General features: G+C 39.6%; 2 protein-coding genes across 2 annotated transcripts; both read right to left on the bottom strand.

Annotated features, from left to right (window-relative positions):
* Positions 1-2,596: 2,596 nt before the first annotated feature.
* bsx (brain-specific homeobox) lies at positions 2,597-4,754 on the bottom strand. Its single transcript, XM_039778293.1, has 3 exons — positions 4,450-4,754; positions 3,615-3,805; positions 2,597-2,902 (listed from the first exon to the last, which is right to left on the bottom strand). The coding sequence occupies exons 1-3, from the start codon at positions 4,691-4,693 to the stop codon at positions 2,660-2,662; spliced, it is 678 nt and encodes a 225-aa protein (XP_039634227.1). The 5' UTR covers positions 4,694-4,754; the 3' UTR covers positions 2,597-2,659.
* Positions 4,755-8,268: 3,514 nt separating this feature from the next.
* Positions 8,269-12,811, bottom strand: lim2.1 (lens intrinsic membrane protein 2.1). Its single transcript, XM_039776690.1, has 5 exons — positions 12,662-12,811; positions 11,034-11,215; positions 10,093-10,242; positions 9,791-9,925; positions 8,269-8,478 (listed from the first exon to the last, which is right to left on the bottom strand). Exons 2-5 carry the CDS (start codon positions 11,206-11,208, stop codon positions 8,417-8,419), a joined length of 522 nt encoding a protein of 173 aa, XP_039632624.1. The 5' UTR covers positions 11,209-11,215; positions 12,662-12,811; the 3' UTR covers positions 8,269-8,416.
* Between the last annotated feature and the right edge of the window lie 2,768 nt (positions 12,812-15,579).

Raw genomic sequence — 15,579 nt, 5'->3', positions numbered from 1 at the left:
CTGAAAATGAGCTGATGGCCCTGCTATTAGGTCCAAATGCAGATGCGTCCATGTGTTGCAAAACGCTTAATCTTTTAATTGATCACCTTCTGCATGGCCTATTCTCCAAATAGTTCCCCCCCCCCCCTCACGGCCTGTTAATCACAATCACATTTTCAAGATGACATGAATTGCTTTTCAAAAGGCAGGAAAGGATGGCAAATCCAAGAGAGGATTTGATGTTATTGTGCTAATGATTCCCAGTTAGAGATGCAGCATGTGCTAAAACAATTTAATACGTGTAATAATAATGTGTGTGGCTCAGAATGTTATCAAATTAATAATTAGACAGTAAATACTTTACTACCCCCATTGCTATCACAGTAATAAATGGACAATAAATAGTGAGGCAGACTGCTCTTTTATGAATGTGCTTCTACAGTCCTGTAGACAGCTCTGCTGTGGACCAGAGGGAACACACTCAAGTGTGGCAGATTGGATTTCTTTTATCTTATGTTTTTATGTTGATATGCTGGACATCTGTTGAACAAGGTTATGAGACATCCTGCAGCATGGACCATTCGTGAATCCCTTATGAATTAATAAAATTACACTGAAAGGAAAGAAATATTTTTTTGTGCATCCATCATATTGATTAGGACACAGGCAACACTGCCCTGCTGCAGTAAATTCCAGCTCCAAATAAAAAACTTTTTTTTAATGGATTTTTTTGTTGTTTTGTTCCATTCTTTCCATAAACAATACTCAGAAAGTTGTAACAGAATCTTCAATAAATGTGTATTCGTTTTTTTATTCCTGTAAAACTAAATCTGGACTATGCGATTTATAAAAAAAAAAAATATGTAAATAAAATATTTCCATGGCCACATTCTGTACCGAAACACCCACACCAAACACAATAAATGCTTCCGGATTATTTGGAACTCCACTACATTTCTGGCATATTTTATTTCTTGGCATATTAAAATCTCTGAGCAAAAAATAAAAAACAACTTTTTTTTTTAGGTCAAATACATACGTTCATATGAATTAACAGTGTAATAATCAAACGGTGGTTTTGACCATAGTGACTCAAAATAAATGACAAAAACATTTTTATGAAAAGTATGAGGCTTATGGATCATAGAGCACTTGTCCATATAGGACCAAATGTTTTTCACATTCTCTGAATTTACAAAGACACTATATAGCAGAAATACATAACTGCCATAAGCAGAAGTGTTGGACATAGCTGCGCCACTAGAATCCTTTTTTATTCTGAAATATGATGGTCGGGACATGTACTGTAAAGATTTCCTGTTGCCATGATTGGTTTTCTGAAGAACATCAGAGTACATCCATCAGTCTGCTGCATTATTGCATGCATGGCCCATGTGCCACACCTCAATGCAAAAAATATACAACATACAAGTATTAGAAATAAACGGTGTGGTCACATTGTTTCTCTCTTCTGCTCAGTATTAAAAAAAAAAGACCAAATAGAGATGTCTAATCCCTTTATTAAACATCATTTCTGCTGAAACAAATAAACTGATAATATATAAACATGATTTCACTAGAAATATGGATATGAACATACAACACGTTTAGAGGCTTATCTTTAGTGAGGAACACATCAAACTATTACCGTCTTCCCCCTGCAGTCGGGTGGAAGCGGTGAGAGCGGCTGACTTATTTATTTATGTACGTATTATCTGTAATTTCTTGCTGTCTGTCTTTGCCTGTCTGTTTGTGGTAACAGGGCTCCATGCTGTGGAGACAACAGCGTTTGAACTCACTTGAAATTTTTTTTAACATGATTACAGGATCGCGTGCACACGTGCACTTTAAATAATAACACTACATTACTTTTTTATAATTTTTATTTTTTTGGACTGTTCCAAATAACCCCCGCTCGGGCTAGGTATGAACATGTGAACAGCAAAGAGAAAATTAGTTTAAAAAAAAGAAATAACAGTGTTCAGAATAATCGAAGCCGAGAACCGATTCATTATTTATATACTATATATTTATATATATATTTACAGACACAAATAGAAATGTCAGACACTGAAGTGTCTTAGACCAAAACTTAATTTACAAAATGTTCAACGGTTTGGACAGACGGCAAATGAAATATAAAAAGTACATTCTTGAGAAAATAAAAGTAAACGATAAAAAAAAAAAAGAGTAGCATGGAAAATTTCGTTTGGAATAAAAGTGCAAAAGGATGGGGGGCAGCGGGATGCGTCTATACAGCGCAAAGAACTAGTTCTCTGGGTTCTTTAGAATCATTCCTAGTATTTCTCGTCTGAAAATTTAAATAAAGACATAGGTGTGACATATCAAAATAAACAAATGTCTAGACTTTTTAGTAATTAGGCTAATAATAATAATAATAATAATAACAATATGTTAATAATAGTTATAATAATAATAGCGTGATATATTCTGTGTTTTGTCAGACATAACAACACGAAAATTCAGCATAGAGGTAAAGGGGCAATTGTTAAAAATCAATGGGCCCGCTTTGCATGTTTGAATAAATATGATTTAAAACAGTTAGCTAGCCTATATATATATATACAGTATGTGTGTAATGGAGGGGGGGGGGGGGCAGTGTTATCTACAGAGCATTTACAGTGTGGAAGTCGCTGCTTATAAAACAATGGGCAGCCTACTATAGTAGATGATCCGGGGAGCAAATGTCTTCCTCGATATCCACGTCGTCGTCGTTTTCCTCCAGCAGGTACGAGTCCGGCTCCAGGCCGGGTCTCGGCTCCTCCGAGCTCCCGTCGTTCAGCTCGCTGCCGCTGGAGTTGTCCGCGGACGGGTCCTGCTCCCCGGCGGGCTTCCGCTCGTCCTGCGCCTTCCGCAGCTGCTTCTTGTGCTTCATCCGCCGGTTCTGGAACCACGTTTTTACCTGCCCGGGGGGAATGGAACAGGGGTGTATTATAGAACAACATCCTTAATATAAATATAGGCCTTATTGGTCTGTAATCTAAAGAAATACCCAAATATATCAATATAAAGCCCAAATCATTTTTTACATTTATTGTTAAGGTTATTTAAATAACCTAAACGACACAGAAAGAGGTGCCTCTATATTTGCTACTGAATTTACTTTATATTTAGAATGACCTGTCGAATTTTAAATTTCAGCTATTCCCTGAATGTATTTCATTTATGAAGGCTATTATTATTATTTTTATTATTATTATTATTATTATTATTATTATTATTATTATTATTTTCAGCTATTCCCTGAATGTATTTCATTTATGAAGGCTATTATTATTATTATTATTATTATTATTATTATTATTATTATTATTATACTTTACTTAGAATTACACATAAAGTAATTCGTCAGGTGCGAAATAGCCAAATTTATTGCCAAAATGAATTGCTCTTATATAATATATAAAGGCTTTACACTTGATGCCTGTCGCCGTGATCTGTGTAATTGCGAGGCCTACATATACATATTTAAGATTAATCTGTTTTTTTATCATTTGTTTGTGGGATCGCCACTCTTCTTTGGGCAATAACCGGACAGAATAAACAAAGGAACCACGCTTTGCTCCCATAGTATCCCTGCACCTCCTGCACTGTGTGTGTGTGTGTGTGTGTACCTGTGTCTCGGACAGGCTGAGCGCCGTGGCCAGCTCCACTCTCTCCGGTGTGGACAGGTACCGCTGGATCTCGAACCTCTTCTCCAGGCCAGACAGCTGCGAGTCGGAGAAGACCGTCCGGGCCTTCCGGCGTCTGCAGTGCTTCCCCGGTAACTCTGCGTGGTGCTGGAACAAGGTTGGCATCTGCATCCCTACAGGGACCAGGAGAGGAACCAGGGATTAGAAAGTCCAACTTTTCAAAAACAACAAACACACACAAACTCTTTAATATTTCTGAGAGACTAAGTTCACTGTAACGTAATTAATAAGCGTTTGGTGATTTATAGTTTGGTATTACTGTTATGTTATGACTTTTTAGTGAAAGCATAACTTAGTTGAGCCGAATTATTTACAGAATAATCAGAGCAACAATAATTGCCTTTTGTACAACAGTTGGACATAAATTAAGATGCAAATAAGTAGGTCTATAAAATAATATCAATTTATTAGCCCACATTTAAATGCAGCAGAGGTGCACTTTTATATTATGTTATTCCCTGAGTGAAAAAAATTCTGGTTATTGTTATTTGCTGCTCAACCATTGGCCGTCAGAGTTGAGCTAACCTTTCCTTCATGCCTGTCAGGCTCTGGGATGGGATTCATTTCAACGCGTCTAGAACTCCAAATAATGTTATATTCCCATACTCATTAATGTAATATATAGGGTTATGTAAATCCATAGACTCATAAGTGTTGACAGAGACTTTCCAAATACATAGACTCCAGCAGCACTAGCCCTGTAGGCTACATCTGACAAGTTTTAAAGGCCTCTCCCTGCGCACCTGCGCGTGCTTACCAGAAGTGAAGAAGTACTGGTGATGCTCTGGCTTGTGGAGAGCGTGGTGCGGATGTGGCGCCAGTATTGGGGTTGGCATCAGTGGGTATCCATACTCCAGGAGGGGCATCCGGGAGGCCAGGGAGCTGCAGAACGGCGAGGGAAGGACCTCTCTCAGCGGCTTGGGTTTGTGCAATAAGATGTCCTCAATGAAAAACGACGTGGACCTGTGCGCGGGCGCCGCGGACGCGTAGTTCATACTCATGGTGTCAGTTTGGGTTGGTTATTTTCCCGCTTTTAAAAGCTGCATCAGCATCAGCCTCTTCTCCACAAGTCTCCGGGCTTAGAATGAGCCCTGTGTGGGATCAGTGAGGGACACCGCGCCGAGAATTACATATCAGTGGGAGGGCACATTTCCAACAAGCGTTTATTCACACAGATAGCGGATTGGGGAAATTGATTTACGCATCAGCCAATTAGAGCGCTGGATGGGCGGAGGGGAGACGTGAGGGGCCTGCTCTTCCTTCTGATTGGCTGAGACCCGTTCGAAGCTGCATGCTGAAAAAAAGCAAACCGGGTCCAGAAATGCAGCGCACCTGTGACTGAATCACAGCGGATCTGCACTCGTAGCGGTGCTTCTGTGGTCGCCTAGCAACCACGCTGTTTTGGCCAGGTTCGCGAGCACATGTGCCTTTGAAGAACGATTCTTTATTTAGCCAAAATAGTTTGTAAAATTATAGTTTCCGAACAAAATTATTACCAAAATGTTAATTATGAATAGGTGACTGCAGATGAAAAATAGCCATTTTGGCTAATTCTGGCATTTCTTTACCCATGCGGTTTATTAATTTGCACTGTCCCTTTTTTAAATAAAGTGAATTGAAGTGAATACAGAGGAGATGTCACATAGGGCCTACTTGCTATGTCAAATGGGATCTGTAGCACGGACCGGCAGTATGTTGCTTATTTAATACCTATAGCCTAGATTAGAAGACTGTAGGCTAAAAAGGCCTGTTGTTGCCGTCGGGCGCTCGCCATGGTGCTGAAACATTCCGTTTATTGGTACAGTGGGAGGCTAGGCATATAGGCCTATTTAGCTGTTTTACTTTATTGGAAGGAACATCTTATTCCCATTTCAAGCCAGTATGCCTGTTGGGGACTTCAAATATTTAATAATAGGCTACCTATCCCTGGTTAAAACATTTGAATATCGCGACAGTAGACTAGTTTGAAGTTCATCTTTAAGAGTTCAAAGTGACTCTCTCCTTTAGAACAATAGCGTCGGTGTGGAGAAGAAGTTGGTCAGTTGGCGGCGTTATTCCCTGTAGTGTATAGGATACACTATACACGTGGCTGGTAAAACACACATTTGCAATGTGTAGGCCTACGTCATAGAGGGTATATTTAGCCTATTTGTTTGTATTTCAGCTGGTCTAACATGATGTTATTATTTCTTATGGCATCACTGTGGTATTTCTATAATATGCCTGATGTAGCCAAACTTTTTGATTATATGCCTATTATTATTATTATTATTATTATTATTATTATTATTATTATTAATAAATATAAATATATTAGCCTTTATTATGACTTTATATAGGCTAGGCCCAAGTCATCTATACCGAATAACGATTTACTTTCTTGAAACTTGAACATGCACATGCATAGTATTTTCAATTGTCCGGGAAATTGACTCGGGTAACTTCTGCCCTCTTCCTTCATGCTTGTAGTTTTTGAATGAAGCCGTGTAGCCTGTGTCACAGGAGGATTTGTTCCGCTACAGGTCTGTCTAGTAATTCCGCCCAAATTGGCTGTAATTGTCGGTATTAAAATCTGGGAGAGTACAAGTGCCGCTCCTGTGCCCATTTGCAAAAGAAAGCGGTGCGCTGTAATTTGTTGATATGGTGTTGTCATCACATTTCCAATCAGGCCGGTTAATGTGAAAGTGTCTTAATGTAGGCAGAATTCACGCTGCAATGCTATTAGGCAATTAAGGGAGATGTTAGAGCGGAAGTTGTAATCCTTGGGCTGGAGGACAGGATTTCCATTTGATCAGATGGAGGGAGAACAAATTAATTACTGGGAATCAGTTGCGCTGGAAAAGTGCTGTTCTCCTGCATTAGTTTGCATAGAGTTGTGTTAAATGGACGTCAAATGCAAATGAGCATAGTTGGAGGGTTGCAAATCAAACACCTTTTGGCACGGCGGGGACAAACGACTCAATAATAACTCCCATCCAGGACTAAAGCTGCTGCAAAATGTGCACCATTGTGTCGCTATGTTTCCATCAAGTAGGCTATTAGTCGGAAAAGAAATTCAGGAAACAAGTGACATAATTTAGTTTTGAAGTCAAAACTATAGGCCTACATAAAATAATCTGGGTGTTTATTTATTTTGTTTATGTAAAGGGAAATGAATCATCGGAGAAGCAAAGAGCTTTTAAAGACTGGCCGAAGCAGATGGAGGTAACCCGGCTGCACCTGGCTGGGCGACAATCACTTTCACGGAGCACGCCAGGATAACAAGTTGCTTTTAGGGGGAAATTAGAAAGTAAATGAAACAAATGGCGATGAAATCGTCTTAAGGATCCGTTCTTGAGGCGCGGTTAAGCGGCTTTTTGTGGCCATTTCATTAAGTAAAATGTTGAGCCGGTCAGGCACTGCGTCACTCCGTTAAGTGGCCCGTTTGGATCCCAGGTTTGCAACAGCGCACCGGGTAACACTGGGCTTCTAGTGTTCTAAGGCAGAGGTTCACCCACCGGCAGGTATTTGGAGCTTAAATAAATAATAATCCAAGGAGCCTACCATAGGTCCTATATGCTCCTCTCCATCCCTATAGCATTACTATAATATGGAAATGTTTAAGATAGAAAAGCTTGCCTATTTAATTCATTTCTTTTTTAGCAACCGAATCATCGTGGTTCATGGTATTTTATATATTCACTGTAAGGTATTCTTTCAATAGGCTCAATTCCAAAATGTATCCACGTCCACTGAAAGCACTTTTTCGACACACTCTCCACAATATGGCGATTTAAAACGTTTACTGCGTCATTATGGATGAGTAGGCCTATAATATAGTTTTCATAGGCATACACGCGCATACATGTCTTTTGCTTTTACGCACAACAGAAAAGTAGCCTACATTTGGTTCTTTTCCATTAGACAAAGAACTAGACATCATAATAAGCCACTATAAAACACACCTTTCAATGAGATTTTCTTTTGGAATACAGCTATATACTGTATGTAGATGTGCATTAAGTCATAATTGCATATAGTTTTTTTTTATTCGTAATCTGAGTTTCAGGGTGTTGTTTTAATGCAGTATAATTAATGAATAACTCTCTATGGTTATGGACAGCCAGTATTATAAGGCTAAGGGCGGGGCATACGTCATAATTTCTATTTCAACATTTGCATGGTTTCTCCCTCTCTTACTCACCCATGTACCTGTGTGGTCCTCTCGGTATACGTGTTAACTGCTGTCTGTATAGCAGATAGTATATATCAAATAGTATTGTCATGTCAATGTCATTTTAAACTGTATGTGTGTCTAATGTACTGTATTTTCTAGCCCTCCTTACCTTTGCCTTGTCAGGCCGCCAATGCAAATAAGAACCTGTTCTTAATGACGTGCCTGCAGAAAAAAGTAAAGGTGAAATAAAATAAAAATTAAAACGAAATGTGACATAAAGCCAGCTGGCCAGCCTCTAAAAGCGTTATCAGAGAGAGCGTTATTAAAAGAAAACTGTAACTGTAGATACGTCAATCACGCAGACTTCAAGAGCGTGAGTAACACACGCGCGGTGTGTGTGGATGAAAATGAAGAGCCACGTTCTCCCAAATCTTTTTATTCAACCCATTTAAGCTTTGATCGTTCATGTTCCACAGGTAAGCTCTGCATCCTTGTTGATGGTGCGAATGTACACGCAGCCTCGCGATCCTAATCCATAGCTCCTGGCTCGGGTGATGGTGCAGGTCTTCTAGTGAGAGTTAGCGCTCCTGGGGCATTCATGCATCCGATAGGCACACAGATAGAATATACCTGAAAAGAAAGAAAAGGCAGGTCGTTGTTATCCATCAGGGAATGGCAATGCCATTCATCAATGACAATGCATTTCCATTAGATAAAAGGAGAAGCGATGTGTGTGATTGCTTATTTATTATTTGTGTTGTTGACAATATGCACAACGATGTAATTTGTGTCTTTTTAATTCAACAGCACCAGAAAATGGTGATAAATTGCTCTTTTTTTCAGGCCATGTTCAGTGACATTCTGAAAAAGATTCCATTGAATTGAGTTCTTAATATTCTTTGTATGAGTCTATGGAGCAGCTTTGTTTTCATATTGTCACAAACCAAAACCATTTGTAGTGCATCCAACATCTATACAGTAGCTTCACATGATACATGTGCTGTTATTTTGGCATCTAATTCATTCATGTAAATGTAATATATATATTTTGAATACTCTTGAAATAAATGTGTATCATTCTGATGTTGTTACCTATTAGTACCTACCTATTAGTTAACATATGTGTACTACTTTGTAATTTAGCTGGTATTTTCAGCATCTGGATGCTGTTTACCTCTAAACCATTTTCATATTCAGTATAGTGAAAAGCCTGCTGAACAGCAGGTAGTGCACAGCATGCTGGGGGATTCAGAGATGAGCACTTACTACAAGCATCACTTACTGATAATGTCACATCATTGATTCAGCTGCTGGACTATGGGCTGACCCATGTATGCTTCGACTGCATTGTGTAATATTACATATAGACTGTAGTTTCTGTTTTCTTTATTACACATAGTACATGCAGTATGAATACCACTACCTAGGTAGGCTACTAGTTGTGGCATTGACAACATGTGGAGGTGAATACAATTGCATATGCTATACCACATTGAATGTTTTAAAAGGTACCACATGATAACGTGTAAAACTAATCATACATCTTAAAAGTATTTTCAGTTGCCTGCCATGACTTCATAAAGTATGTTCTCCGAGCAGTGATTTCATCTACACTGGACTGAGTGCTTCTCCAGGAGCTCACTCAAGATTCGAGCTTAAAAAGAAGTTAACATTTAGCAGAAAACGATGACAGCCAAATGTCGCTGACGTTTACACTGAACACTCCATGAGTTGAACCCTGACAGTGGAGGGATGTGATAGCACCACTGTGAGAGAGAGGGAACCTAAGGTTTTTTATTTGTCAGCCCCACAGCCGCAGCCTAAACGCACTACCCCCCAATTAAAATGAATGGAAAGACGTTTCTGCCGCACCGTCTGGCGGCCGACGCAGGCTGTATGAAAGCAGACCGAGTCAGTTTGGTGTGTTGAGTTGCGTGTCTACCTGAAAAAAAGGTGAGCACCACCGACACCCAGCCGATGATATAGGACCAGGAGAACCTCCAGTTTCCATAGCGTTTTCCGTAGTAGTTAATAGTCACACCAGTGTACACTGCCATTGCTAGAAACACTAAAAAGCCTGGGCAGAAAGAGAAGGAACATGTGAAGAAAAGGTTTCTGGTAGATTGTACACATGCTTTCAGTTAGGTATTTCATCTGTCACCATGGATTCATCAATTAAGATCACATCAAATGCAAAGACACCAAACGAACAAAGTACAAACACAAGACAATGGATTTGCTTACATGAGATGAAAAACAAGATGCCTGCAGCAAAGGTTTTGTCAAACCTGTCGAAGGAGGAGTAATGGATGAAGGCCATAATGCCAATGATGATGCCGATGAAACAGGCCAAGAGAGAGAGGATCATGAGGGCACGGGTGGCATCTAAGTGGGCTGTGGACAGGGTCAAAGGTCAATTGAAGTCACCGGTGGGGGTCAGTGCAAGCCAACAGGGGTGAATGATCTGAGATGTGACCCCGCTCAGACCATGTTAACAAGCCAATTTGATGACGGATGGGAAACATCTTGGAGAAGAAGTACAACCAAATTTCTAATTTCATCGATGCCAGATAGAAATCCTGAACCTATCAGCCAAATCTTTAACAGAAGCGATGGAACACATGACACACGCTAATATAAAGTTAGGTTGTATTTAACACCATCTGTTTGGGAGGCGGAGGCAATCTTACAAGTTTAACCATATATATATATTCTATATTTAATATCAAAGTATCACAGCATTGTATTTGTAATTAAACAATAGTGCACATTCTGTGTGTAAGTCACAATGGAATGACAAATATTGCCTCCATGTTTCTAGTGTGTGATATGAAGATGCTGTGTGTTTGTCACAAATGTCTCGAACATTAGACTGAGATGTTAGCCCATATGCTACTCACTGAATAATACCACTTCACTTCAGGATAACAAGTTAGCCCAGCGGCACTTCCAAATTCAAATTAGAAATAAAAACATATTGCTATCCAGATGGCACGCTTGTTTGCTAGCATGCTGAATGCCTGACATAGTTACCTCCATTGCCAAGTAAAGATGAGCTTTACCCCAGCCAGTGAAAGGGGCTCTGCCTCTGCAATGGCCCCATCTTTTTTAGAAATGTTTGTAGAGCTAACTGAGAGTTAGGAGTTTCCCAGTCATCTATGTGAACCCTCCTTTGCAACACTTACCGATGCTCTCGTTGTGTGGGAAGCATTTCCCCGGCTTACAGTAGCGCCACAGGCCCTGGTGCATGTAGTTGCTGGACTGCCGATACTGCATCCAGTAATCGGTTGCTGTGGAAACGATCAGGAGGATGTTCCCCACGCCTGCACAGAACAAACCTCCACCCATAAAGCTGTACATCCTGAACCTGCAGAGAGACACACGCACACGCACACATAGACACATAGAGAGGAACGTAAGAGGTCACTCAGCATCAGCGGTCAGCAGCAGGGCCCCTCTCTCGCACGCACGCACGCGCGCACGCACGCGCGCACGCATGCACGCACTTCAGGGAGAGAGGCTCTAAGTGTCAGTAATTGCGTTGTAATGAACATATTATTTCCAATGGATTGAGCTGCGGGGTCGCCTGTGTGTATATGCTCCACTTTGTTCTCTAGGAGATCAGTCCCTGAAGATGGGCTTTACATACACCCCCACCCCCCAGTGCACACACACACACACACACACACACACACACACACACACACACACACACACACACACACACACACACACACACACACACACACACATGCGCCCAGCCTCTATCGAGTCCAGCGATGCTTTGATACTTGATACATCTATTGCTCATTGTTCCACCTGAATGTAATATCCTGCAGCCATCCTCTCTGTCGCGTGGAGAGTTGTCATGGATTTCTTTTTGGGGGGGAAAGGATGATATATAGATATATCTTGTTATGTCTGAAAGCTGAACGGGATGCTCGTTGAAGAGCTCTGTGTATTCATTGAAGAGCTCTGTATTTCTGCAGGATCACATTTCCCTCTGAGCAGCCTCTCTGGCAAGTTGCAGCAGCTGCCGTAGTCTGAACCAGAGCACTTTTTGAATCCATTTGATCCCCACCATGTAAATCAAATAAACATTGTCTCAGAATGTCAATGTTTTGTGGCATATATCAAATTCTAATCATTTTATTTAATATTTAGCCAGCAAGTTGGATTTAACAGTTTTTTTAGGAAGTCATTTTCTTCCAAGCCAGGATAAAATCCCTGAAAAACAAGCAGTTAAATTATTTTCTTTTTAATTCAGACAGGGGCCTTGGTTGTGACTGGCACTGACCTCGAGGCTGACTGTCTCCTCTCAAACGCATCACTCAACCTTTTCCCCAAAATCTCTTATATTCCTGTAAAACATCTGAGAAAATTGAACCACCAAGATAAAGAAAATAAGACTAAGAGTGAAGCTGTCTGTAGTTTTCAATCATTTTAAGCCGCTACAGGAGACTGGGTTTGAATGTCTTTTCATTTTTATAGACTGCAGTTACACAAAACACATAAGCTATTCATTTCTTTACATTTGTAACTGATTGGCTGCAGTGTGAATACATTTTATGGAACCTATGAGACTGTTATATATATAAAGACATTTTAAAAGACAAAAAAGTGAGGCAGAAACTGGTGTGTACATTTTCTGATGCAGCAATGTCTAATATTTGCAACATTCCCCGTGCAGCTGTTAGAGCTGCAGCTGTGTCTCCACATGTGGAAAAAAAAAATAGCACACATAAATAAAAAACAAACGAAAACACAAAAATGAACACCAAGAGTTGCTGGACAACATTCAATATGAACTTACCTTAATCAACCCCTTTGTATGAAGATGTTTATGGAGACAGGGTTACCTGACAAAACACAACAAGATCCTACAATGCCAAGACAGGCAGGTTTCCAGCAGGCTAATAGCACCGGCGCTTGACGCGATGAATAGGGAGAACCTGGGGCTCCAACAAACACAGCGCTGAGACAATAGGCCAGGCCCAACGCTGGCCAATCAGCAACCACCAGTTTTGTGGTTTGGGAATCTGCTGAAAAAACAGAAATGAGCAAAGCTTGACAAGCTGAAAGTAATACTGATGACTTCATGGTTTTGATTGAAAGTAGAGGGCTGAACTGGCTTTAGTGGAGGGCAAGCCAGGCGTGAAATCACAGTCTTTGGCTGCTCTGCTTCTGATTTTTGCCTACTTTTAAAGGCAAACATCGCCACACTGTTTAGAAAGTCTTAATATGCCTATTAAGTGTAAACATGACAACACTTAATATATTGAGGGGTTTTGTAAATATGTTCAAATAGATTTGAGTTACATTTGCAATAAATATTAACCCTCCTGTTGTCCTCGGGTCCAATTTGTCCCATTTTTTAAAAGTTTCTATATCAGAATTTTGGGTTTCTTTCAACCAAATTGTCAACATTTTTTTATCGTGGATGGTTTTGTACAGCACAAGTTAAATAAATGATCAGTTCACTGCATCATTGAATGTGGGTGTATTATTCAATTTTATAGCATTTGAAGAATAATTGATAAAAAAAAATGGACAAAAACATCGGAAAAAGTGACACAAAATGTTAGGAAAAATGCCCAAACAAATCGACAAAATCGACAAAAAAAGTGACAAAGACATCGGGAAAAGTGACGATAAAGACGGACCAAATGTTGTAAAAAAAGTTTGAATTTTTTAATTCTTACCCAGAAAAACAAAAGGGTTGCATGGTCGACAGGAAGACAACACAAGGGTTACGTTATTATTATGTGTGCACAAGTCATTGGGTACACTTGATATTTTCATCAAGTCCACCAATCCAGGGAAAAGCCACTATTCATGATTTCCCTAAAGTTGACTTTAGTCTATAGGAATCACAACGGAGGAGATACATATAGAGAGAATCGGACAAGTTGGAGAAGCAATTTCAAACTTTGAGACAGCAGATATGTGGATAGTATTCCAGCATGATGTCACTTATATTTTATTTATACAGTGTAAATGCAGTTCTTTGAGAACAGTGTACATGATCGCATGAAGATGATTTAAACTGACTAACCACGTGCTCATGTTACACTTTATCTTGTGATTATGTTGCTGGGATTTCAGTCAGAGCGAACACCTCCCAATTTTCAGGAAGACCATTTAGATAAAATACTTTTTTTTAGCACCGTTTCACTTCTATTACTCGTGATATTCATTTAAATAATAAATGGTCAAGATCACCCTGTAGGAACCTTGCACTGATCCCAATTGCAATCACTTTGTGTTACATGGTAAGTATTGAGCCTTTGATAAAGATAACGATGCATTATTTTGCATACTGTAGCTGTGCAGTTGATGAAGTCGACCATCTGAAAAGACTTCTCTTGTAAATACTGCTGTCGCTTCCTCTGCATGTATGCGTAGCATTAAAGTGCCCATATTATGCTAATTGTCAGGTTCATAATTGTATTTAGAGGTTATATCAGAATAGGTTTAGTTTAGTTTATTTATTCAGAGAAACAGGGACAGCGTACAATAAACATTAACCTCAAGGGGAGAGATGCATTTTCACCCGTAGTCCCTGGGCAGGCTGATCTTAACTAAAATACATAATACATCATACATACATGAATAGTGAGATTTACATTGACCAAATAAATAAAATATAAAAAGGTCATATTCACACCTTTCATGTTCTCAGATCTACTCTTATAGACCTCAGAACACACACTTACACCCACACATACATACACATACATACATATATCCGGTCACATGTGTGTACAAATTTGATTTGACAAAAGCCATTTCTTTGCCTGTCTTGCAAACGCGTAAGAGTTTATGCTTTTTATCAGCTCTGTAGGCAACATATTCCACTGACGAGCAGCCACACAAGAAAAAGCATTTATTCCAAATGTTGTCCTGCGTTTAGGGATCCTGCATTCACCTCGCACTGTAGATCTAGTTGCTCGAGCCGTTATTTCAGATCCCAAAGATATGAATTCTTTTAGTGGAGGAGCAGCGGTGTCATGAAGGATTTTATACATCAAACACAGATTTGTGTGGATTATCAGATTTTCAAAGCTAAGAAATTTATATTTTACAAGAATATGACAGTGATGGAATTGTCTTCCTTTCTTATCGTGATTTTTTAGAGAGCTTTTATATAATGACTCAAGTGGCCTGAGGGCAGTTTTAGTAGCCTGTGACCAACTTGTCATACAATAACGAAAATGTGGAACAATCATTGCATTTAAATAGACCCCTGAGGCCTCCATTGTAAGGGAATTTCGAATGTATCTAAACTGTGCCATATTAAATTTAATTGTATTTGATAACTTTTTTATGTGTTTTTTAAAACCTAAATTTGGTTCCAATATGACACCTAAATATTTTACCTGTTTGAAATTTGAAATGATTTGTCCATCAATTAAGATCTTAGAAAAACAGTCTTATTGTTTACGTGGTTTAATTTTCTAAAAATGGCATATATTTGTTGTACTGCACATTGCTGCAGCTCCTCTTTTCACCCTGTGTTCAGGTCTCTGTTTTAGCTACAGAGTGAGGCATCACACTTCAATCCCATCTTTGTTGGGAGTTGCACATGCGCAGTAGCTAGATAAGGATCACATCAGCTAGCTGTTTCTCTAACTTCAGTCAGTACGAGGCAGGATTAGCCGGGAGACTTCTTCTAAACGAGGGCGCACTTCACACTTGGCGTGGTATATCTGCAGAACAGGGACATGGAAG

This window comes from Perca fluviatilis, chromosome 16 (assembly GCF_010015445.1).
Source record: "Perca fluviatilis chromosome 16, GENO_Pfluv_1.0, whole genome shotgun sequence".
In the NCBI taxonomy this organism is placed as follows: Eukaryota; Metazoa; Chordata; class Actinopteri; order Perciformes; family Percidae; genus Perca; species Perca fluviatilis.
This window is presented reverse-complemented; position numbering and strand designations above follow the sequence as displayed.

What these genes read in the sequence shown, in the direction of transcription:
- bsx (XM_039778293.1), bottom strand. Translation starts at nt 4,693, where the DNA reads ATGAGTATGAACTACGCGTCCGCGGCGCCCGCGCACAGGTCCACGTCG. An exon ending in CCAGTACTTCTTCACTTCTG is followed by an intron (nt 3,806 to 4,449) that starts GTAAGCACGCGC and finishes TGGTCCCTGTAG; the next exon opens with GGATGCAGATGCCAACCTTG. An exon ending in TCAGCCTGTCCGAGACACAG is followed by an intron (nt 2,903 to 3,614) that starts GTACACACACAC and finishes CCCCCCGGGCAG; the next exon opens with GTAAAAACGTGGTTCCAGAA.
- lim2.1 (XM_039776690.1), bottom strand. Translation starts at nt 11,208, where the DNA reads ATGTACAGCTTTATGGGTGGAGGTTTGTTCTGTGCAGGCGTGGGGAAC. An exon ending in CCCACACAACGAGAGCATCG is followed by an intron (nt 10,243 to 11,033) that starts GTAAGTGTTGCA and finishes CCCTGTCCACAG; the next exon opens with CCCACTTAGATGCCACCCGT. An exon ending in GGTGCTCACCTTTTTTTCAG is followed by an intron (nt 8,479 to 9,790) that starts GTAGACACGCAA and finishes CTTTCTTTTCAG; the next exon opens with GTATATTCTATCTGTGTGCC.